At 38.0% G+C, this 23,344-nt stretch overlaps 1 protein-coding gene across 1 annotated transcript in view; it reads left to right on the top strand.

The window, feature by feature from the left end:
* Positions 1-20,903, top strand: part of ZNF475 (zinc finger protein 475) — a 57,276-nt gene extending 36,373 nt beyond the window's left edge. Inside the window, 3 exon segments of the mRNA XM_040091077.1 lie at positions 9,122-10,026; positions 17,391-17,571; positions 20,752-20,903. Coding sequence (XP_039947011.1) covers positions 9,337-10,026; positions 17,391-17,571; positions 20,752-20,903 — 1,023 coding nt within the window. The 5' untranslated portion in view covers positions 9,122-9,336.
* Positions 20,904-23,344: the final 2,441 nt, after the last annotated feature.

Here is a 23,344-nt window from a genome sequence, read left to right as displayed (position 1 = left end):
CTGGTAATACATTCCCGTGTATGAGTGCTTACTGTGAGGATAATGCATTTGTTCTCGGTAATTTTTTTCTGCAGAGGATTGCCTGACCTGGCAAAAGTGGTGCATGAGCATTTATCATGTCAGATGTTCTGGCTTCTCGGTTCTTCACTCTTCTTGGAGAGTGGACTGAGTTATGTGCGTGTTTTAAGGGGCAGGAGAATAAAATTGCAGTACTTATGGCCAACAATGTGGACAATGAAAGGCAGAAATGTTACTCTCTGTAAAAGGCAGCCTGGCGCATAATCGCTGATTGTCATATATAACAAATTATCTCTTTCAGTTCTGTTCCTGGAAAATAAGTGGTACATAACAATAATGAAAATATTTACTAAAAAGCCATTTTGTTTTGCTTTGTTTTGTTTTTTGTTTGGAAAGAACAACAGGAAACTTTGCTGTCCAAGTGGTTTATTTTAAAGCTTACTGCAAATTCTATTCTTAAGGTACTGTAACTGAACTGATTGCTCACGTTACAAACTAATACAATTTCTTCATTACAAATATATATATTTTACTAAAATTTACCTTTCTATCTACTTAACTCTGTAGGACATTGATCTGTAATAGAATGCACTGTTTTATAAACAGGTGAAATTATGGCTGCACAGCAGGGAGCTGAGACATTTTAAGCCACTTTATCTGGGGTCATTTCAGGTTTATATTCCATACGTATTTTTGTTGGCACATAGAATTTAATCCTGTTCTCTAAAGAATTGTAAAACAAAAAACAGGACAATATAGACCAATGCTTCAAATACAAAGACGATCATTAAACATGACAAGTGACATAATCATCAGGACCCAGGGGTACCAGGTAAAACTTGATGACCTTTATCCATTATGTTGTCTCACACCAGTTGTAAATCACTGTTGATTTAATCTGGAGGAGAAAACCAGTAATGTAGAAGAATGATGCTTTTAGGATTTTTTACAAACAAGAATCTTCAAAATGAGTGCTATAATGCTTTTAAGGGTCTTGCTGGACATGATGAATGTTTCGATAGCTCTCCTAGCATGCTGTTTTCTGTAAAAGATTTAGTAGGGATCCGTTTCTTTTTGTGTCACTACATCATACGTGTTCTGCAAAGTATTAGGATGTGCTGTATAATTCATGCAAAATACAATGAGAATTTAATAATGTCTTGTTAGGTTTTCACATTTCACAAAATAATTGGAATGTTCAGAGTGTTGCTTTTCTAGACATTTTCCACTTAAGATAATTTCATCTGCTGCTCTATATTCCCTCAGTTTCTCTTCTGCTGTTGTAGCTCTCTGCTCATTATTTAGTTTTTACATTTTAGTAGCTAGTCTGTCTTGCTGAGTTTAGTGATTTCCATGGTAATCAGATTATCTCTCTGAGTATTCTGTTCATAACAAACGTGCCAAAACCCTTAGTTATGGGATCATTTATCAGCAGAAACACTTTTTTCTTCTGTTCAGAGAAATCAATCTATTGAGTTACGCTGTAAAAGAACATTTACCCCTTTAGATTACTTTATCCTGTGTAATCTAACTGTATTACTGCAGTTTATTGGGAAAAGTGTCTCTCCATCACTGATTCACTTTATACTTCCAGTGACACACTCTCATCACATGTGCAGTGTCATCCTTCTGATTTCCACTGACTTGTGTCAGTTTGTGCAACGTGACCTTCTTGGCTTATATTCTTTTTGTTTCAGACTGATAACTGAATATGCATTTATCCATCCATCTATTTTTATGTCCCTAAGGATGAGCCTACTTTCTTGAAATAATTGCACAGTTGTCATCCAGATCCCTGGGGAAAAAAAAAACCTGATTCTGCGCAGATAAGTTCCAGAAATAGAAATGCTGAACAAAATTACTTGATCTAGAAAGTACAGGTAGCCCACTTTGAGCTGTGTAAGCATACTTGCTTGCGGTGTTTCTTTATGAGACCAGACGACTGCCGATGGCAAAAGGAAAGAGTCTGCTCTCTTTCACCGGGTAGGATATTACAGCTTTTATTCTCGAGTCCTTTCCTGCTTGGCTGGAGCTCTTCCCAGTGGCTCACCGGTGCCAGAGAGAGCGAGGCCTCTCCTGTGTCCCAGGACTTTTTCCCCAGGGGGCAGAGCCCAGAGGCAGGGACAAACCACTGCCCAATCAGGGATAAAGTGGGAGTGGAACAGAGTTGGGTTACAGCTGAGCCAGGACAAACCATGTGATTACAAACCCGATGAAAAACAATATAAACCCAATTAATGCATTACAACACTTGCTTCAATATCCACTTTCTCCCACACTTCTGTGCTGTGGGCAGGGTTGGCATACCCAATCTATTCATTATTTAATGCATATCTCATATGCCATCTAGAATGTGCAGGGTAAATATCACAGATATATGCTAGTAACTGAAGATGACTAAGAATGTGATGTGTAAGTATCCCCATTGTCACCCACACGGGGAATATATCTGCTGATTTTTGCACAAGAATAAGTGTGGAGGCAGTAATATTATTCGTTTAGAATATGAGATGAGTGTATTAAATAATTTTGAGTAAAACAAAGGTAATCTTTACCCTCGTAAGTTGTAATACATCACTAAGTAAAATATAAAAACCAAGAACACTGTTTGTAGAGCATAAAGGATATCTGAGATGTGAGGGAATGGTGTTACTGAATTTTGATCTTTAAAATTTTTTGAATGTTAAAAATCTGAGAAGTTACTCTTTTTTCCACTAAAAATATTTCATTTTTTCCCTATGTTTTAACTAGTAGCAGTCGTAATACTAGGATTTCAGTCAAAGGATTTATTTTTTATGTCTGTGTAGAGGTCATAGTAACATGAAAGAACTGCTGGGTCTCTAGAACCAGTCTCCAGCTTTCTCTGGTAACACAGTAACAAACTTAAATATAGCTAATTAGGTAAAATAAATCTAATTACTGCATAATTGTATATAGGGTCTTAAATGCCAAGCACGTGCTGGCTGCTGTTGATACCAGGACTTTTTGATTGACCCGTAGAGTTTCAGGTAGGAAGGTAATCAGATCCAAAGAAAGACCTGGTCAGAGGAAAATTGCAAAAAGCTTTGACTAAGCTGATTGTCTCATTACAAAGAACACCATAAATAGTTCTGTATAAGAATTGTAACCTCTGGGTTATGTATTTTCCTTATCTTATATTGTAATGGACCTTTGCAAACGCAGGCAGACACAGGCTCAGACACATGCACAATTTCTCTCTTGTCTGAGTCATACAGGGTACATCTTTGAGGAAACTTACAGTTTTGTCTTAGCAACACTTTAAACAGTGGGAAAAATGTTCACTAGAAGATTTCAAGACGGTTCTAGCCTGTTTGCAAGTATCAGAACACAATGAATGGCTTTTTAACTTGGCCTGTTTGGTTTTGTAATATTCTTGTCCTGTCCTCCTGTCAGGCTGCATCCGCTTTAAACAAAGGCATAACCACCACCCTCTGGGCTGCAGATCACATGAGGGAAAAGGTGTGTGTGCACTTGATCCTCTGCTAGAAAAAGCTCCACACTTGGATGTGTCTGATTGTGCATTTCTCCTAAGACATTTAAGCCAGTTGTACTAGATGTTACAGACTAACAAAATCTTGAAGCAGACAGACGTGAAGTATATCCCAATATTTGTATGTTTGGAGTGTGCAGGTGCTTTCTTGAGAGAGGATGATGCCTAAAAACATGGATCATGCTCAGCTGTGAAAAGATGAAGCATCTTGACATAGTAAACTTCGGATTTTCTGCATCTCAGTGGTATTTATTTAAGTTCCATAAAATAATAGATCATTCTTTTCACATGACTGAAGGAAATTACTAGTCTCTAGGACTAACCAAAGGGGATTCCTTCAGCCAGAAACTGTGGAGAGAATGTAGTGCTAAACTGGAAAAATATGAAGTTTTCAATATGTGGTTAATTTGCTAAAAATATTGTTGGAAACATAAAAATGTTTTTTCCTTTTATCTTCCAGTGAAAAACAGATCCAACAGTAAGATACTATGAATTGTCCAGTATTTTTGTCCAGCTTACATTTGAGTACTTTGTCTTAAAAGATTTCTAAAATTATTTATAATTGAGCAATATAAAACATTTAGCATAAGAAAAAGTTGTTGGTTTAATTTCATTTGCTTTTCTTTAAAGAATAATAGGAAGCCTCATAGAAAACGTTTTATTTGGGAAGAGCCTGGAGCAATGCTTTCTGGCACACTCAACAGAGGGTGTCAGTTGGTCCTTTCTGACGCCTCTTTTATGTGTAAATATAATGAGAAAGCTAGTGAAAAAAGACAACTTTATCTTGACTGTAAAGTTAGGGATCAGCCTTAGAAAATCCTGTGACTGGACTGAATCTATATTGGGATGCTAGAAAATCTAAATTTGATTTTCTTCTTTTTCAGACTTGAGGTTATGCTTGGCAGATCACGTATTTCTTCTCTCTATATGTTATATCCTATTATACAGAGTTTTACTCCTTTGTCTGTTTGCACAGTCCAGCCCAGACTGAAAAACAAGGATCTCTGGGTGCCCTTGTAGTACAAGAAGCTTTTGCTTGTTGCTTCTCAGTTAAAGCTATTTTGAGACATTTCCAATTTATACAACAGTAAAGTTAGGTATTACAAGTAAAATCTTTTTTTTAGGGTACTTGTGAATTTAATCCAATGTACATAAATCACCCTGATTAAATGACCCACATATCAAAGTGGTGTCACAAACAGAAAGCTTATGGTTCCAAGCACTGCATGGTGGACAGGCAGAGTAAGTACACAACACTGAGTGTAGTACTGAAGGAAGAGAAAACAAAGGGAAAACTCAGAGTGAATTGAGGTTTTACATAAATGAGGGTTCACACAACCAAGAGTTCTTGAATCCAAGATAATGAATTAACCAGTTCCTTTCTGCAAGCTAATTCTTTTTTAGAGATAAATATATATAGATATATAGATATAGATTTTATTTTATTTTATTTTATTTTTTGCAAACTGATCTGTACCTGAGCTTCTGCCAGGATTTTGTATTTGCCATCATTTTGGACCCATTTGTTTTCCTCTTCATTTGTGTGTCTCTGTTGCCTTTCATCCTCTCCCCCAAGCAGATCAAGCCATGCAGGCATTCTCATAAATCTGTTATGGGAGTCCTGATTTCAGCACATAGATGGCCTCTCCAAAGAGCCTCCTAGATTTAAGTCACTGAAGTCACTGTCACCTGAAGAAAGTACTCCGTATAAATCCTTCTCAACTTTATCAAGCACTTTGAAAAAAAAAAAATAGCACAGTAATTAGTTCCCACTGCTTACTAAGCTAGTTTATGGTCTTCCTGAAAATTGTCTCTGCTTTAAGATGAAACCAAGCATGTCCAAAGGGAATTTTTCTTTTTTAATTGTCTCTGCTTGTAGATGTAGTCAAACATGTCTAAGAGGTTCTTGGGGTATTTTTGACATGTAAACTTAAAAGCTCTATAACCTTCGTTTTACCTCGGTGTTTATTTGGTGGAGGATTTATCTTTCTATGCTAGCAGATTAGAACAGTGACAGTAAACTGCCATATAGATTAAATAGATTTTACAGTCTGATACAGCTACACATGGAAAAGCTGTGATACCAGTCAGCATCCATAAACTGTACAAAAACAGATTCCCCAAATTCTCTCAAGTCATTCCTGTATTTTGTCCATTGAATTAGCATGGTTATGTCCTAGTAATAGGAAGCTTCATTTGGTGTGTTCTTCCATAAAGTAAACTTTTTTTTTATTAGCTGGGAGGTCTCTGTGTGGAATTCTAGCTAAGTCAAAAGCAGTAGTGTTGAAGATTCATTGGAAACAGCCAGTTTAATCCCCCAGCTAACACAAGTATGTTTTCTTCAATTCAGTCAAGGAATCCAGGCTTATAAAATGACCTTGTAATGGTTTTTGAGGAATTGTTTACATGACAGAATCAAGAGAGATGAAAAACAGAGAGGTCACTCTTCAGAAATGGGCTGCATACAGGAAATAGGAAACGTATGTGTCAACTTTGCTTCCAAGTTCCAACACTGACATGAAACAAGACATAATGAAGGCTGTTTCAGGGAAGTTTCCACTTCTATAGGTTGAATCACACATAATGGCTAAGAGAAGGCAGCATAAGTGAAGTATTGTTAATAATGCTGTTGTTGCAATTTCTGGTATGGTTAATAATGCTGTTGTTGCTGGTGTTGCAATAATGTTGTTGCAATTGATTATGTGAAGTTTAAAAATGGTGTGCAAGAGTTCCTGTTCCTACTTTAGGACAAGAAAATTATAGATGTAGTACGCTGTTTGTGCTCTCGTCATTCTGTTCTATTTTGGTTAGACTAAAGCTCTTATCCTGATTCTAAACTAGCCGTAGTATTTTATTTGCTTTTAATTACATTACATTTCTCCACTAGTTGTAAGTGACCTGTCACTGCAGTTCATGAAATTGTTTTTAAACTTGTCCTCAGTGGAATTCCAGAGGAGAGAAATGTTTTCCCATAGCTCTATGCAATTATCAATTATACCTTCCCACTTTATTAAAACATGTTGCAACATTTTTAAAAGGAAAACATAAGAAAGCTTTATGTTTTGAATTGTTAAATTCTAGTCCTGATTTACTTCCACATCTTTACTGCTGAGCTTGAGAGGAGATTTCAACTGCTTATATGCCTTTTCATTTCACACTGAATTTATAGGAAGTTTCCAAATAATAACAGTCAACTTGGCAGGAATAAATGTAGACCAAATGGCGTAATCCCCACAAGGAAGCATAATTCTCTTATGAAGTATTTACAATAGCAAGCTTGGAAATCCAGCAATAGGTTATATTGTTAATAGATTGTTTATAGCATCTTTTATTGACTGATTCATTCTTAATGGCAACAGATTAAGTCACCTAACATTCTTCATACGGCAGGCAGTTCAGTGTTGCTTTAAGAATCCTCTCAGGTACGAGAAAGTTTCATTCTGACATAAATCAATAAATAGGACATAAATAGGACCTTTCAAAGTTCAGAAGTTCCCTGAAATGTTACTGAACTTTCAGATGCTCCCTTCCTCTGACCTGCCAATAACCCTTATCTCTTCTGCCTTCATGACCCTTTAATGTTTCCCTGGCTCTCTATTCCCTTCATCCTCCTAAAGAGCTTGGCTACTTCCCAAGTTGGATTCATCCAACAGGCCACCCTCCTTGGAAGCTCTCCCAGTCTTTGAAAAAGCCTTACAGTACAGCAGCCTGAGTACTAGTTTGCACATTTAAATTTCACATACTGCTGTTATTTTGGTATCTGAACTAAAAATTCCAGTGCTATAGTTTTGTATAGCCATCAATGTGCATTATATGTACCTGATACACCTGATAGCTTCAGATATGAAAGGATACTACAGCCACATACTTTACCCTGTTTTTCAGCAGACTGCAGTTATCTAATACAGTTTTGGATGAGGTGTTAACTTCGAATGCACAAAGTATAATGGCCCTCAAGAATTTTATTTTTAACAGCTAACTGCAACATACTTGCTCACAGAGATTTGTTCCAGTACAAATCACAACCTGAGTCTGATGGTTTTCACATTTTCCAGTTTGCCTACAAATAAATACAAGCTTCACAGGATTTTTTTGTAAAATAAGAAAGTATCCCAAGTGTCCCAGAAATATGCAGCTTTGTGAATATTTAAGCAATCAGTGTCAACGCAGCAGTCTAAACATTCTTCTGTGCCTGGCAAAAGGATGACTACTCACATGAACCTGGTGACACCTTATTTTTTTACTGTTGCCTCTGTATTTAAGATACTCCCTAGAATATTTGTAAGAGACTAGAATGAGCTCAGTTGCTTCTCAGTGATACAGATAAAGTTTAAGTTTGTTTTCTCAAAGGTAATGACAAAACTATGTCATTGCACTTGGGTCTAGTAAAAGTCAGCCTGTGGGCTCTTTCTTGGAGGTGGGACAGATAAGGGTGAAAAGGCTGTTGAGTCGGAACAAAGTCTTCAATGATGACATGGCAAAAAAGCAGTAAAAAGATCCAGGTTGGATGGTTGCAGCAGAAGTGAACCAAGACACCAAGATGGGCAGTGTGGATATGTTTGTGTGTTAGGAACCCCCTAAAAATTTGGAAGGATTGAGATAAAAGCTGGACTATTCAGTAAGGGCAAAATGGCTTTAACCAGATATTTCATCTATTACAGATAAAGTAGACTGTCCTTGGCAGTTACCTATCTATGCAATGTGCTAGTTTGTTTTTTTATTTTTCCATGCAGTTAAAACAGTAGACTCTGCTGTACATGTATATGGTCTGAATTATATTTTCTAATCCTTGGAGGACCAGCACAAAATATTTTAAGAAATTAACATTTAAGGTATAAAGCACAAATGTATCTATTTACAGGGGTAGACTGGACATTGAAAAACTGAAACAAATTTAGTGCTGCCTGGAGACTAAAGAAGTGCAGTGCCCTTTCTCTCTCATCCAGCACGGGCTTCAGCCCCCAAAGCATCTCAGTAAGCCTTATTAAAAAACCTGCTCCATTTCATTAATAACACTTTTGTACTGGGAGAATCAAGACTGGTCAGAGAGTTTGAGACACCACATCACAAGCGCTGAATTAAGGTGCTAATAATAATAAGTGCTAATAATCTCCTTCAACCAATAGAATGTCTGGGAACACTTTCTTTTCTGACTGTCCCTTTGTAGATTGGACATTGACATCTCTCTACTGAGAGACTTTTTCTTATGTCTCTAGAGGCAGGGAAATGATGTTTAAGTATCAGCTTCAAAGGCTTAGAAATTGAAGACTGTCAGAAGTACCAGTTCTATCAGTAACTGAAAATAGAGAATATTGGTTATATACCAAACCACTTACATGTCACCAGCTACAGCTTGTGCAAGCCCATCTTCTTTCACGTCCTTCACGATTTTACTTCCACTGGGACCAGAATTTCAGATTTATATTGTTCAACTGATCACTGTCATTGAGAATATAGTTGATGTTATTTATATGTTCTTTAAAAATACTACAGATTAGTAAGGTTAATTATGCCTTGCAATAAACCGGGGGTTGGTAACCTTAACTAGAGAGAACAAAATTTATTAATTTGTACTAATTTCATTTGTTTTAGGGTTGTGTGAATACAAAAGACAAAAGGAAACCACACAAACCCCCTCTTTACCTACTGAAACAGCCATTAGGTTCAGTGTTCCAGCTTTGAAGTCTCTAATATATTTTGGCCCATGAAGATGGATTAAGAAGATGTTGGATCGTTCTGAATAATAGACTTTGCCAAGTTCTTTATGCATAGGAGAGAGAGAGGTTTCCTGAAATGTGATACCCTTAATGGAAACAAATATCAAGAAAAAGAGTGTGAATAAAACTTGTAGTATTCTATCCAGTGGGGTAGAAGCCCCTATAGGTATCTCTAGCACCTCACCTTTAGAACAAGTTTCACCATCTAAACTGCCAAATCTTCCCAGAATTTTTCCCGAAGTAGTATATCTAGAAGCTGGATCCCAGAAAAGGTGACCAGGCACTGCAACAGCATCACAATAGTCAAATTCTTCAGACATGTCTCAAACACCCTTCACAAGAAGACCTGCCTTCAAGGTATGCTATATCTGTGGCAGAGAATTTGGGTCACATTCTATTGCTATACATGAACCTAAATGCCTAGAGAAGTGGCATATTGAGAACAAACAGCTACCAAAGCACCTTAGAAGGCCGGAGCCCAGGAAACCTGAGGTCCTTACGGGTAGTGGTTCCTATACACTTGCAGATGAAAATGAAGCAGCTTATTGTAGTGCTCAAGCCCAGCTTGTGCCCTGTAGAAACTGTGGCCGAACCTTTTTTCCTGACCGTCTCCCTGTGCACGAGAGGTGTTGCAAAGGAGGTAGCAGTGGTGTGAGGCTACCAAGCACTACCGCTAGTAAATCTGGTAAAGCACCAGGATATGGAACTCGCTCAGCAAGTGGTGAACCATCTAAGGCCCGTCAAGGAACAAGCAGGGCTGCACCAGCTGTATCTGACCAGGTAAATTGCTAAGCATGTGCTGTATGAAAGGGTGTGGATGCATCTTGATGCTTGGCACTCCAGGGGAGACTGGCTTGCCATGAAATTTAAAATCACTTTTCTTCAGAAGAACCTTTTAGTTCCATGCAAATGTTTCTCTGCTAAAGGATAAGGAAATGGGAAACACTGGGAAGGGGAATAAGGGAAACTATTCTTATTTATTTTGATTTTCCTTTTGAATGGGAGTAGTTCAGTTCTTTGTTGTCCTGTAACAAATTATATCCCCAAGAGGGACCAATGCTTGATATGGTTCCTTAGGAGATTCTATTGAGCAGCTTAGGCAACTTTTGGATGTCATATATTTTAGGACATGTTAGGTATTTTTATATAGCTGACATGAAATGAGATGTTTCATTGTCCTGCAAGCATCCAGTACTTCAAAACATGATTTTCATATTTTACTGTTATTCTTAATCTTGGCATGCACCATGAGTTTATTGAGGACTGCATGTTCAAAGGCAGCAGTTCTGGATATAACAGCAACAAAATAAATAAGACTGCACATTTTTTTCCACTGAATTTGATTCAGGATCCAAGAATAAAGAAGCTGATTCACATTATCCAAAAGCTACACAGAGTTTTGGAAAATGGGATATTTTTTTCTGCATTTGTTTCTGCACAAGCTGTCTTTTGGCCAGGAGTTTTGTAAGATAGATGTCTAAATTTAGGCCCAGTGTCCAAATTAAATGGCCTTTTTTTTTTTTTTTTTTTTTTTTTTTTTTTTTTTTTTTTTTTTTTTTAATGTGGGTTGAAATCCTGATTGCCTACATTACTTTTGAAAATGGGATTTAGCTCTCTGTTGCCAAAGGAATGCAATGCTATGCAAGGGCATTTCTTAAGATGCTTTAGAAGGCAGAGTATGTAATATGTTAGTTTACCAGCTGCTGAGTAAAATTAGGATAATAGCATAACCCTACCTCACATCAGACTAAAGACTTCATGAGCCCTTTTTTATTATGCTATATGAGGCCACTAATTGATATATTTTGGCAAATAAATGTTCACTACTCATGTCTTTTATCAGCAAATTTTACATAATCCACAAGCAGTTCAAAGTGCTGCACAGCTGCATTTATAGATGTAGGAAAAGTGATGCTATTTACACTACATTGTGCTCTTTCCCAAAGAACTGTCATTGCTCTAAAGGTGATTGTTCAGTGAAAGGCATGGGTGTGAAGCAGAGAGTTTAATCTATCACATAATCCTGCAGATTAAAAAAGAGAGGGTGAGGGCCATTTTTTATAGTTATTATACTATTAAATAAATAAATAATTTTAAAAAATAGTTTAGAGTGTGGTTTGGCACTGACAGTGACTCTGTGAAAAAATGTTACCCTTTTATCCAAAGTATCTGTTCCCTTTGTGGATTCACTCACATCTGCTGACTTGTTGAACAACAACATTATTACCACTTTTTACTTCTGTGAGCTCTCTAGAGCCAAAATGAAATCTGTTCAAATCTGTTTTCCCTTCTGTGTGAACAACAGGTTTCCTCATTTACTTCCAAGCTGTTACAGTTCATCAGTTGCAGTAGAACTAATGAGGCTGTATAGCTTCCTGTTTGTAATTGACTTTTAGACACTTTATTATTAACAATGACTTTTAAGAAGGGATGATGGATTTTACCTCTCTGAGGTCTATTAGTGTATTCTTTTTAGAGCTGTTCTTTAGAGTTCTTTAAAGTTACGAATTAAAGGCAGAGATGGGATGGGAAGATTGAAAGAAATACCCTGTGATCCAAGGGGTTCTTCAGGACTCACAGACAGCTTATAAGAAGTTGTTAAAGGAAGCCACTTTCCTGTAGGTTTAAATTCTCTGTGAGAGGATCTTCATTTCCAGTTGAACATTTTGAAAGGTCCACATACTGAAGGGTGTGGAAAGGCACTAAGCTTATGGAATAATTGCAGACTAGTTATGAACAGGGACAAGGTCTGTGTCTCCGCTAAAGTCTTCCTCTTTTTCCAGCATATGGTTTTAATTCTGTTCACCTTACCAGCTACTCAGCTGCTTATTGAATTCAGTTAAAAAACAGTGCTTCACTAGTGGTGGAGTGAAATGGCTACGGTTTTGTTCCTGGCTGGAACGCATATGGGGCAGTCCCTGTCTCATATAACAGGCTTACTCACTGTGACAGTGACTTATTTAAGTACTTGCTTAAAGTCCTGATTCAGCATAACATCAGAGGAAAACAAAAACTGAAAAAAACCCACCTAGCCTTTTTTGTAGAGTGTATTTAATAGTAGTGCTGCTTTCAAATATATTTAGGCAATGAAAAATGCCCTAAATGAAAAAGCTGGGTTTTCCTCATTTTCAGAATAAAATTTTGACTGATTTAGTGGTTCACCATGTAAAGTGCATTTTAACTTTACAGCTGCAAGCACTTCATCCTATGTGCCTCTGCCTGTATGCCCTGCAATTCTCTCCCCTTTAGCAAGTGTGCCATCAACTAGGCCAGTATAATTACTGACAAACTCTTCCTCGGTTCTGCAGTGAATGTCTTTAGAGGTGGAGACTGAACAGCCTCTGTAAGCTACCTCTTCCAGTACCTGTCCTCACTCTCAGAATCAATGAACACGTTTGAGTAAATCATGCCTGGCTGTGTAAAACAACAGCCTATGCTTAGAGACTCTCAAGGGTCACATCAGCTCAGAAATTCTGCTTTGGATTCTACTGTGTTATCCCAAACAAGAGAAGTGGTGTCTACAGCTACTGAAACACAGACTTGCACTAAAACAGAGTCTATTGTTCTATTGTTTCTTAGAAAAAAATGTGTGATACATGTAAATGAGTATCAATAACTTGCTGTGTGTATATGAATTATGGGATTTTTGATAATAGTTAGTGCTGATCTTAAAAGCCTATTTAGATGGTGCTGCCATCTGCTGTTTTCTTCTTATCTGGTTAACTACCTAAAAAGATTTCACTGATCTTCCTTTGCTAAATTGTAATGCATTTTAACACAGGATAAGTCTTGAAAATTTGTCTAGCAAGAACTTTGATGTTGTATTTTGCTCTAGCATAAAGCCGTGTAGCATCTTGGTAAAGGGAAGGGTTCTTCAGATGCAGTATAATTCTACTGAAGGTGGAAAGTCAGTGATGAGCTTTTTTTGCCTCACTGCAGTGTTTTTGAACTCCTTCCTAGGAGAATACTGACAAATAAATTTGCAAATATAGAAAGTTAGATGAGAATGGACAGTGAATGGATGGTTTGAATGAAACTTACTGAGTATTATCATTGGGAATGACTGGGCTTCCATCCTTTGCTTGTACATGGATGCCATATTCATTGACTTACTAAATTTGAAAAGAAAACACATCGGGAGCAAAATGGGATATTTCATGCTTCCACTGGAGTAATACTTTTAATTATATGCATCATCTTGCAGAATTACCTTGCTGTTCAAGGAAATTTCCTATACAGGCATATGATCCTTACGTGACTGCTGTTGTATCTGTTTCAAAGATTCGGTAGGCTGTGAAGTGCAGTTTCCGATAGTCATGAGAACCATGTGATACCCTGTCCATGATCCTTATGAAAAATGCCTTTTACTTGGCAGAGAAGAATGTGTGGAGAGGGCTGCTTTCATAGAATGTTGCTGCTAAGTTCTTGTACCAATCTTTTCCTAGCCTCTAACCCTTGGGCGATTCAAGTCTATGACAAGAGCTCCATCCTAGAGCAGGATGCCCCCGCCTCTTCCCATTAAAATACATGGATAATTAAACAAATAAGAAAAGCAGAGCAATGTGCAGTCCTGGATGATAAATATTTATGTAGGAGAGTTTGGGATTCAGTCTTATTGTGTGTACTTAAGAAAAAATAAAAAGCTTTGTGCAATATGGAAGGATTTGACCTCATGTAACACCATAACAGCAGCCTGGGGCTAACCTTAAGTCATGTCAGGTCTATTGAAAGGACATAGTTGCATAGCCCTCTGAGCTAAATAACTTCATTCATAGTCACGCAGACATACTTAGCAGTCTTGGAGTAAAAAAGAAAATACTGAGACACCAGAGGAAAGCCTAACTACACTGTTAGGTATTTGTAGGTATTTTTATAATAACACATATCCTCAGGAACAGACCTTCCCTACAACCCTTTTTGAAAGTTAAAAACAAAGCAGTGAACAGACAGCCTAGCCACTGGCCTGTGAGTAGTTTGGGTTGGAAAATTGCGGTGTTTCCAAAAATAGTTTAATTTCAAACTGCCGGCCTCCAGATGTGACATTTGGGATAGGCACACTGAAAATAAAAAGAAATTAAGGGTAAATATCATCAGCTGTAGAAATTCCAAGTAAAGCATGGTATCTTGGATTCCACAGTTAAAAAAAGAAATACCTGTTACTACCAATTGTTAGGCTAATCTCTTTTGAATTTTAAACATGTGTACAGGGAAGAATTTGTGTGTATAATTGTATGTATGGTGGCGGGTCAATCTCAATACTCTTCTGGAATAAAAATAATTCTATCCTAAGAGTGACCTGATTCCTTTTAATTAATTCTGCTTTCTCCTCTTGTTTCAGTACTATTTTGAATTGTGGAAATTGCAAAAGACAGACATTTCTACTTGAAAAGATTTCTGCATTTGTACTAGGTGTTGCGGTGTCCTGCGTGCGCCTGGAAGCGCTGGCCCACGGGCTAGCTCAGTGTCCACACCGTGGCTCACACGCTATGGGTCAGGGTAGCTAGTAGCACTAGCCACCTCCTCCCCGTGGGTACTTGGTTCCCCACACCCAGCATAGGACAAGATGGCGACAGCAAGAAGGAGGACTCTCTGAGCAGGGTAAAAGGCTTTATTATGGGGGAGACCTGATGGGAGCTCCGCACCTGACCGCTGCTGCTCGGGAGAGCCCCAAACAAGGCTTGTGCACGTTCCTATATACGGGGGAGGACCAATGGGTGTTAACATTGCAACAGCCAATCAGAATAACTTGGGGTGGAACCGGGGGTGTAACCATGGAACAGGGGAACCAGTCACAGTTGGGGAGTAGGGGATTTCCCAGACACCAGCCTATCACTCAACATCCCCCCTGGAGCTTTCCAGGATCCAGGGAAGGGTCCCAGAATGATAGATAGGGCGCCCAAGGTGAGAGAGAGAGGAGTGACAGGAACAGGGGTAGGGTAGGGTGATTGACAGATAACAGGATGGCTATATAACAAGCATGGGGGGGGAAAACCATTGGGAGGAACAGGGGTACAAGGAACAAACCATTACATAAAATTTCTTATAAAAATACAAATGGCTTACGTAAAACACTTAAGAACTTGATATAACAACTCTCGCACCACCACAACTAGGATTTCTTTTTCGTTTTCTGTTCATATATGAAGAGTCCCTACCAACTGAATGTAAGTCAAATTGCTCTTTCCTAGTTCACAGCCAGTAAGTAACTATTTAAATGAATGACAGGAACCTACCTAATGAGAACTCATGGGGAAAGTGTGTTCTCAGTGATTTTACACATAGCATTTTTTTTAAAAAACCATTTCTAAAATAGTGTAACCACACCCACAGCAGGCATACACACTAAAAAAAGTCCTCTGACCTCAGGATTTTAGATTGTCGTATCCTTATCTAAAGTTCTCCAGAACCGACAAATAAACTCATAGTGTCTCCAGAAGACTTTGTCTCTGGACCCAGAGTCTTCAAAATCAGCCAAGTTCTAGCTCACGACTTGAAGTAAAGAAGTAGGTGAAATTTGATAATAAAAAGTTATATGGTATTTTTAAAACAGCTGTTGCTGTATTCATCTAAAAAAATAGGAGAAGGCTGTATTTTTATATATATTAGAAAATATGCTTATATAAAATACTGTTATCAAAGATAGCAATGAAATTACATTTGAAAGTCAAGAGGATGAAAATATCCTTGGAGAGACTGTCTTTGGATGTTATATTTCAAGACACTGTGAGAACTTTCCAGAAGAAGTCCAACTTTTCCCAGAAAAAAATATGCTTTAGAGAGTAGTATTTCTTTCATGTAAGTGAGATTACATGTGTGATATGGGAAGGCAATCTTATGAAGATTGTTCACTAATGACATTTTCAGGCTGTAACATAAATACAAGGCGAGCTGCCCAGAATTTTGTAAACACATTGATGGGCTGACAGAAAGAGTCATAAATACAGGAACAGGTTATGCTTTGTCTTACACAGCAGCAGAGGAAAAAAATGAAACCCCCACCAAACTTGTTTGAGTGAGAAAGATTTCCCGTATTTGGTCTGGAATGGCTGTCTGTCTGTTGAGGAGGGCAGGGAATAGCCCATCTCTTACTGGTATTCTTTAGTCAGAAGTGTAGGAAGTGCTGGCAGTTGTGAGATCCATCTGTGTGCCTCAAAGTTCTTCTCTACAGCTTGTTTTTATCCTACTTCCTGCAGCACGGCTGGTACTGACACCACACCTAGCCCAAGACATGCCTAAGGACACAGCTGGGTCCATAATCTGCAATACCACAGTAATTATACATTTTCAGCCTTAGATTATGTCTTTGTGAGGTTTGGGGTTGAGGAATCTTTTTCTTCTGTTTTTGAGCAGTCTTTCTCTGAGAACAAAAGCAGATACTCAGTGTGGAAACAATGACTTGCTTAGAGTCCAGTTCTGCCCTTGCTGGCAGAGTTCACACTAAGGCCTTTAGGATAAGCAAACAGCAGTTCCTATTTTACACCTCATCCTGAAATATCCTGGATTGGTTTTAATCTTTGAAAGCCAAGAATTCCACCAGCTAACTGATCTGTTGCAAAAGTGGGGTAAAGAACCACAATCACCTCTTGGGAGAACTGCCCTCTGTCTAGCTTAAGAGAGATGCTAAGGCTGGACAGAGTGCTTTGAGCTTTGTTCTGATGGAAAATGGAGTCTTTCTGTCACTGTACTAGACATCAAGAATTCAGCTAATGAAGTTTTGTTGCTGCTTTCCGTTTTACCTCTGGTAAGTAAATGGCTTCAGCCATTTAAGGTGGATGCTATATTGTAACCTGATGAAGCAGAGGTGTTGTTTATGCATGTGAAGACTTAGCATTTTCATGGACTTGAAGGTATGAAAATAGAAGAGGTGAAATTTAACACAGCTAAGTATTGGTTAGTCACACACAGATTTTCAGCCCAGCATCTGCAGAAGAAACCTGCCTGTTCCAGGTGCCCATTTAATAAGACAATATCTCTTAGAAGCCTCAGGCCTGATTCCAAACAAAACCAGACTGAAATAAGCAGTTACATGGATTTCACAGATAACCAGGTTCCTTATCTACGTGATTGCTTTCATACATAGTCATTGTGATGCAAAATTAATATTGAAAACAGTATTTCTTCTTCTTCACCATTGTTATTTGCAGCCAAAAGTGGTAAGACGGCCACCAACAGTGATTTGCTACATATGTGGCCGTGAGTATGGAACAAAATCTATCAGTATACATAAGCCACAATGCCTGAAAAAATGGCACCAGGAGAATGACAACCTCCCCAAGCACTTGAGAAGGCCAGAACCCAAAGAGCCTGAAGTCAGAACCATGCAAGGTAAGCTACAGAACAAATTAAGAGAGATGAGCAAAAAAATGTGAGGAATTAAAAAATATATTTTAAAGTAAGAGGCAAGCAGTTTGCAGGTATTTTTTTCCTCCAGTAAGTAAAAGTGATCATTACCTATGGAACATGCCTCCTGGGACACTCCCCTCTGTGTGCCAATGTGACCTGAATCTAAACACAAATAGATAAGCAACCTGCTTCACAGCTACATTACTACTCTTTGACTTCTTTTAACACTGTAGACAGTCGTGTCTTAAAACAAGCAAAAACATGCAAGAATAACATGCAGACATGACACAGAATCTTTAAGATAAAATACCCTCAGGCAACGTAGGTGTGAATACTTCAACCAGATTCTATTACAGTCAACAGCCCGTAGATGTTACTGATCCCTTTAATTTACAAATCTGAGAAGTTTTCATTGTGAGACAGTGTAATATAAACACAGTGGAGAAAAAATATATGTAGTAAAAAATACAGAATTTTTTTTACCAGTTTTACATGTTTGTGCTGTGGGATCTGTTTTCTAAGATTCTACTTCGAATTAATGAACACTGAAGATCCCCAGCACTCACAGAGATGGGCAGATATGTACACAGATATGTATCCCAGGGTCATATGTTCACTGTAGGGTGAAAAGTATATCCTATCCATGCTTTGCCTGGAAGCAGTTCCCAAAACTTCCCTATTCCCACACAAAGTTATTCTACCTTTCCTGCTGGATGCTTTCCCTGGCCCTGCCATCTGGTCTGAGCTACTTTGGGCCAAGTTTGGACCACTTCCTCACAGGCATTTAATTCACACACACTTTTTTTTTATATTCCCCACAATTTTCCTCAGCTTCCCATAATGTCTGGAAAAGTAGACAAAGTCTCCTACAACTCATTTGAGAAAGAGTCATACACTAGATCAGTTTACAGCAGTACAAAGAAATATGTCCTCAGAAGACATGTAGAAGAGAGCAGGATCACTGAGAACACTAACCAGATGTTCAAAATAATAATCAAAGTTCAAAAAATATAAAATTGGAACTTGGTTAACAGATGCCAAATGGCATAGTTGAATCTCCAGTAAAAGATGTGTTCAAAAGACATCTTCATTGTATTTGTTTTTTTAGATGTTAAGCACTTTTTAATTACTACACATTGTGTGGTAAAACAGATGGAGGAAATGAGAATTCCATGTGAAAGAGGAGGATGCAAAAAGGCAAATCAGGTTATTTTGAAATGCACTATTCTTATTTTGAAGGAGTGGAAGCAGAAAGACAACCACTTTTTGAGAAAACAATCTAGCAGAAGGCTTCCAGATATGAATCAGAAAGCTGTCTCATTTGCTCAATGAGTCATATCAGGCGTCTCGCATCTCCTGTGAGGTGTTGTGTGCCCACGGTTCCTCTGGGGATACTGACCTGCTTCCAGCATCTGTCCCTAAATTCCTGCTGATGCAAACCTGATCAGTTCTGTAGCTTGAGCTAAAATTGTTGTTCCCCCTGCAGCTGCCTCATACTCTTGACCTTGAGAAAATAATCTCAGTGTTGTTCTTTTTCCATAAGACTTACTCTTGATCATGTGGTAAATGCTATAACTGACCTTCAGACCACATGCATGTACTGCATGTCTCACAGTTTCTCAGCTCAGGGGGGAGGGATTACCCCTGTTGAATTAAATAGACAATGTTCAAAAAAGCTCAGAAATATGAACTGCTTACATAAAACTTTTTATAACTTACATAAATCTTTTTCTGAAAACTCAAGTGTCACAGGAAGACAACCACTGCCCTCATTACACAGTGTTTTGTTTGTGGAATGCCTAACACATGCCTGCAAGGGGAAAGTCATCTCTCTTCCCCCCTCTTTTTTTTTTTTTTTTTTTTTTTTTTTTTTTTAATATTCCATAAACTTTCCAAAGTACAGAAAATACACATTCATTTCCTGCAAGCAAAGGGGATATTTGTCTCAGCCAAGAAAAGAAACACTACTTGGTTGCTCTTCTAACAAAAAGAACATTAGGAACAGACATATTAAGAGATCTAAGGCTTATTGTGGTTATGTGAACCATTGGATATGAATCATGTTAAAATTGTATGGGAGTTTAATGAAGAGGTCTATCACGTGCCAATGACAGAAAGCATGGAATATTTTTAAATGCACAAGTCCTTTTCTTTTAAAAATTGTCCACTGCTAACCGTTCAAAGAAAAAAATCAGATTTTAAAATCTGTTTCTATATTATCATACCAAATTAGAAGGGTGAAGCAAATATGTGTTCAATTTGAGCCATGTGGATTTTTTTTTATGCATACACTTCAAATGAAAATCCTTAAGATCTAAATCCAGGTATTAAACAACATGCCTGGCCTTTTTGCAAATCAATTTGAAACAACACTACGTGAAAATCCATTTCAGAAGGAAAGTCCATTTCAAGATGAAAGTAAACATGATTTTTTTTTTCTTTTTTTACCCAAATTAAATCTTGAAAACATATCTGAGTGTTTGAAGAATGCTCCTGAGTTTTCAGAGCAGTCATTCTTCCTGCAGTGGAAAATAACTGACAGTAAGGCTGGATTAGTGTTTAGATGACAATAGATGAATCAGTGTAATGACCTCACGGGAAGTTGTGAGTTAAAAGTACTGTAGGTTTTGTCTGTAAAGTTTTAGGCTTAACTAAGATTTACTCCACTTTTTAGTATAACTTACATAGACTCCAACAGGAAGAAAATTTGGCCCCTTGTCCAGAGCAGTACAAAGAGCATATTCTCAAGTATGATATGCTCCCACCCATAGCCATGCTCAGATAACACATGCTTGTTAAACAGAGCTTGAAGCAAAGCCAAAAAGTGAATTTGCTGATAATAGTATGTATGCAAAGATGTTAATAATTAGCTGAGAATGCAGATCATAACACACAGCATGATGTTTTCTCTATACTCTCATACAATACAAAATGATTCAGTTTGAAGTTAATTTAATTCAACCCCTGGGACAAAAACCAGAGTATTTTTAATATATTTTTTACTCTTTTGCTTCTTTCTTTTCTTTTTCATTTGCAAAAGCAATATGTTTTGGTTAAACTGAAAGGCTCAGTCAACAGGTATTTCCTGAAAATATTTTCCATAAAGAGTTGAATGTGGGTCTCCAGAATGAAAGCTGATACTTTCTTTTTCTAATTTTCCAGCCAAAGGTTTCTATGATCTTGATGCTTTAAATGAGGCTGCCTGGACCAGTGCCCAAAGCCAGCTAGTTCCATGTGATGTTTGTGGGCGTACTTTTCTTCCAGACAGACTGATCGTCCACCAGAGGTCCTGTAAACCAAAACCTGCAAAGTGAAGTGGATGTAACACACATGCATACAAATGCATGTCTGCTCACACATATACAGACTCACACACATTTATCGTAAGCTAAATAAAGTGTGTGTGTGTGTGTGTGTGTGTGTGCGCACTTGTGCACATGAATACACACACATGCACTCGTACCTTTCAGAAAAACCATGAGAGAAATAAAATTCATCTGCAGAGATATGGTCACCAAAACTTTCTTGTGTAATGATGATGTGCTCCAAAAGTCTCCAGAGTAAAAATAAGCAGTTGCTACTAAACTGTAACGTCAAATACAGAAAATCAGTTCTTTGAAAATTTTTCTTCTCCTCTTTCAAAAACACTCTGGTGAAGACCTTTAGCCAAACTTGATTAATCTGAGAAACCAAGTTGCTCCTTTAAGTTTGTTCTTTTTTGTTTGAGTTTTCTATTTTGTTTTGTTTTGTTTTGTTTCAGCACTCAAGTGTTCACACCCTTGTGTAACTGCATCTCATGAAGCCCTTGACTGCTACAAGAGAAACCTTTCCATGTAAATGGATCTAGTCATGTGACAGAGGCAGACACAGGCTGTTTTAAAAATATACCCAGAAGTGCCCTCTTTTTGCTTAAGAATGATACTGACCATGTGATTTATCCTCAGCTCAGTAAACTGATCATGCCAAAAACTTTATAAGTCAGGGAAGCACATCTTGGTCACGAACTTTGTAAAAGAAAACATTTTCATGTCAAGGCAAAACAAGCATGATGTGCCAGATGGTTGGCATAAATATCACTCTGCCCTCTGTACCAAACCTCTGTAGCTATAACAGAGAGCCAGTGTTGGCTGGAAGGGTGGGTATTAGACAAGAAAGCCATGGAGAAGGTGTTTGAAGGTGCTATTTTGAAAAATGCTGTTACATTATGTAGAGGAGTGAGTGCCAAAACACATTGGTATAGGAATAGGCTAAGCACATGAAGGAAGTAATACTCCCTTTTACAAGGTACAGCAGAGAGCAATTATTATTTTACTTACTCTGGAGCATTTTATTAAGTGGTGAGGTTATTCAAAAGGTATGACAAAATCCAGTACAAGTTGTGAACTAGCAATCTAGGCTTCCTGTTATCATGAAAGAAACTGTACCTCATATATGGGCTTAAGGCCTAGAGTTGTCTGTTATGTATTATGTGATTGATGTGACTTTTCTCAGAGCATTCACACTTACTATTGTACTTACAAATCAGAGGAAGTGAATGCTTTCATGTACACTAAAATGAAATATGAGTACCAGCAACTTTTCTTTTCCAAGCAATCAAGTTGTGTGATTTGTGGAGTAAGTGAAACAAGAAGTAATATCTTTGTTCTGTTATTAGAGAATTGCTCCTGGCTCCAGCCCTGGAGGGCTGTTAATTCAGACTGGAGAAGTACCAGCATTCTTTGCTGAAAATAATTTCCAAAACAATCAGTGGTACCTCAGCAGCCCTTTCATCTTTGGAATGAGGATTGTACAGTCAGAAGATAGATATCTTCTAGAGTCAAAGGTTCCGTTTCTGTTCTACAGAAAAACGCTGTGTAAACTCTGCAGATCTGCTCGTAGTGTCTTCAGTGTAAGAAGAGGTGCTGTTGGAGCTCTATCAGTGCCACCTGGAGGGTGGGAGAAAGCTTGTGGCCTGAGACAGAAGAACAGGGGCACTAGTTTGTGGTTGATAGACTGGCTTCTAGGTGCTGCTGGCTGGCAACATACACTGTGAGCTCCTTAGGCTGTTCTAATTCACACCAATTGCTGGCCTACTGACAAGTGGTTTGGTAATTGGAGGATTATGGATGTTATACAATCTCACCTTTGTGTCCCCTCTTCCTCTTCTTGAAATACACTCTTTTCTTAGACAGAATAAACATGGCTACATCTACCTCACTGGGTCATCGAGATTCACTACAACCACTTCAAGAGCAAAAATATATTTTAAAGAAATTAAGCCTTTGCAGAGTCACTGCAGTGTTTGGCATTAAAAATTCAGCTCTGCCACTTGGTGGAATTCATATATTGGAGTCCCTGTGTCATTCTGGAAGTTGAACTTAGTGTCCTGATGATGTTAAATCTGTTAGAAATTTCACCCAGAACACTTTCTCTGTGTTTCATTGTGTCAGCTCTACACTTGTATATTTTTTGGTTTCTGGATTTTTTTTCCCAAAAAGTAGTAAAATCTGAATATTTATGAACAATAAAAAAGTAACGATATTCAATGTACGTTGTGTCTTACCCAGAAATACCATTGTATGGGAACTGCTGAAGCCATAAGCCTAGAGTATGTTTTCCACATAATCTTTTAAAAAGGGAAATGAGGATGTGGCAAATTAAGAGCTGTCTCTGCTAGTAGGTGATTGCTGCTGAGTTCTGAATTTAATGTGGGATTTGAGAAATGGTGACCCTTACCGTTCACAGAGTCAAGTCAGCATTGGGCTGTGAGGGCTGA

The sequence above is a fragment of the Hirundo rustica genome, chromosome Z, assembly GCF_015227805.2.
Source record: "Hirundo rustica isolate bHirRus1 chromosome Z, bHirRus1.pri.v3, whole genome shotgun sequence".
Classification (NCBI taxonomy): Eukaryota; Metazoa; Chordata; class Aves; order Passeriformes; family Hirundinidae; genus Hirundo; species Hirundo rustica.
This window is presented reverse-complemented; position numbering and strand designations above follow the sequence as displayed.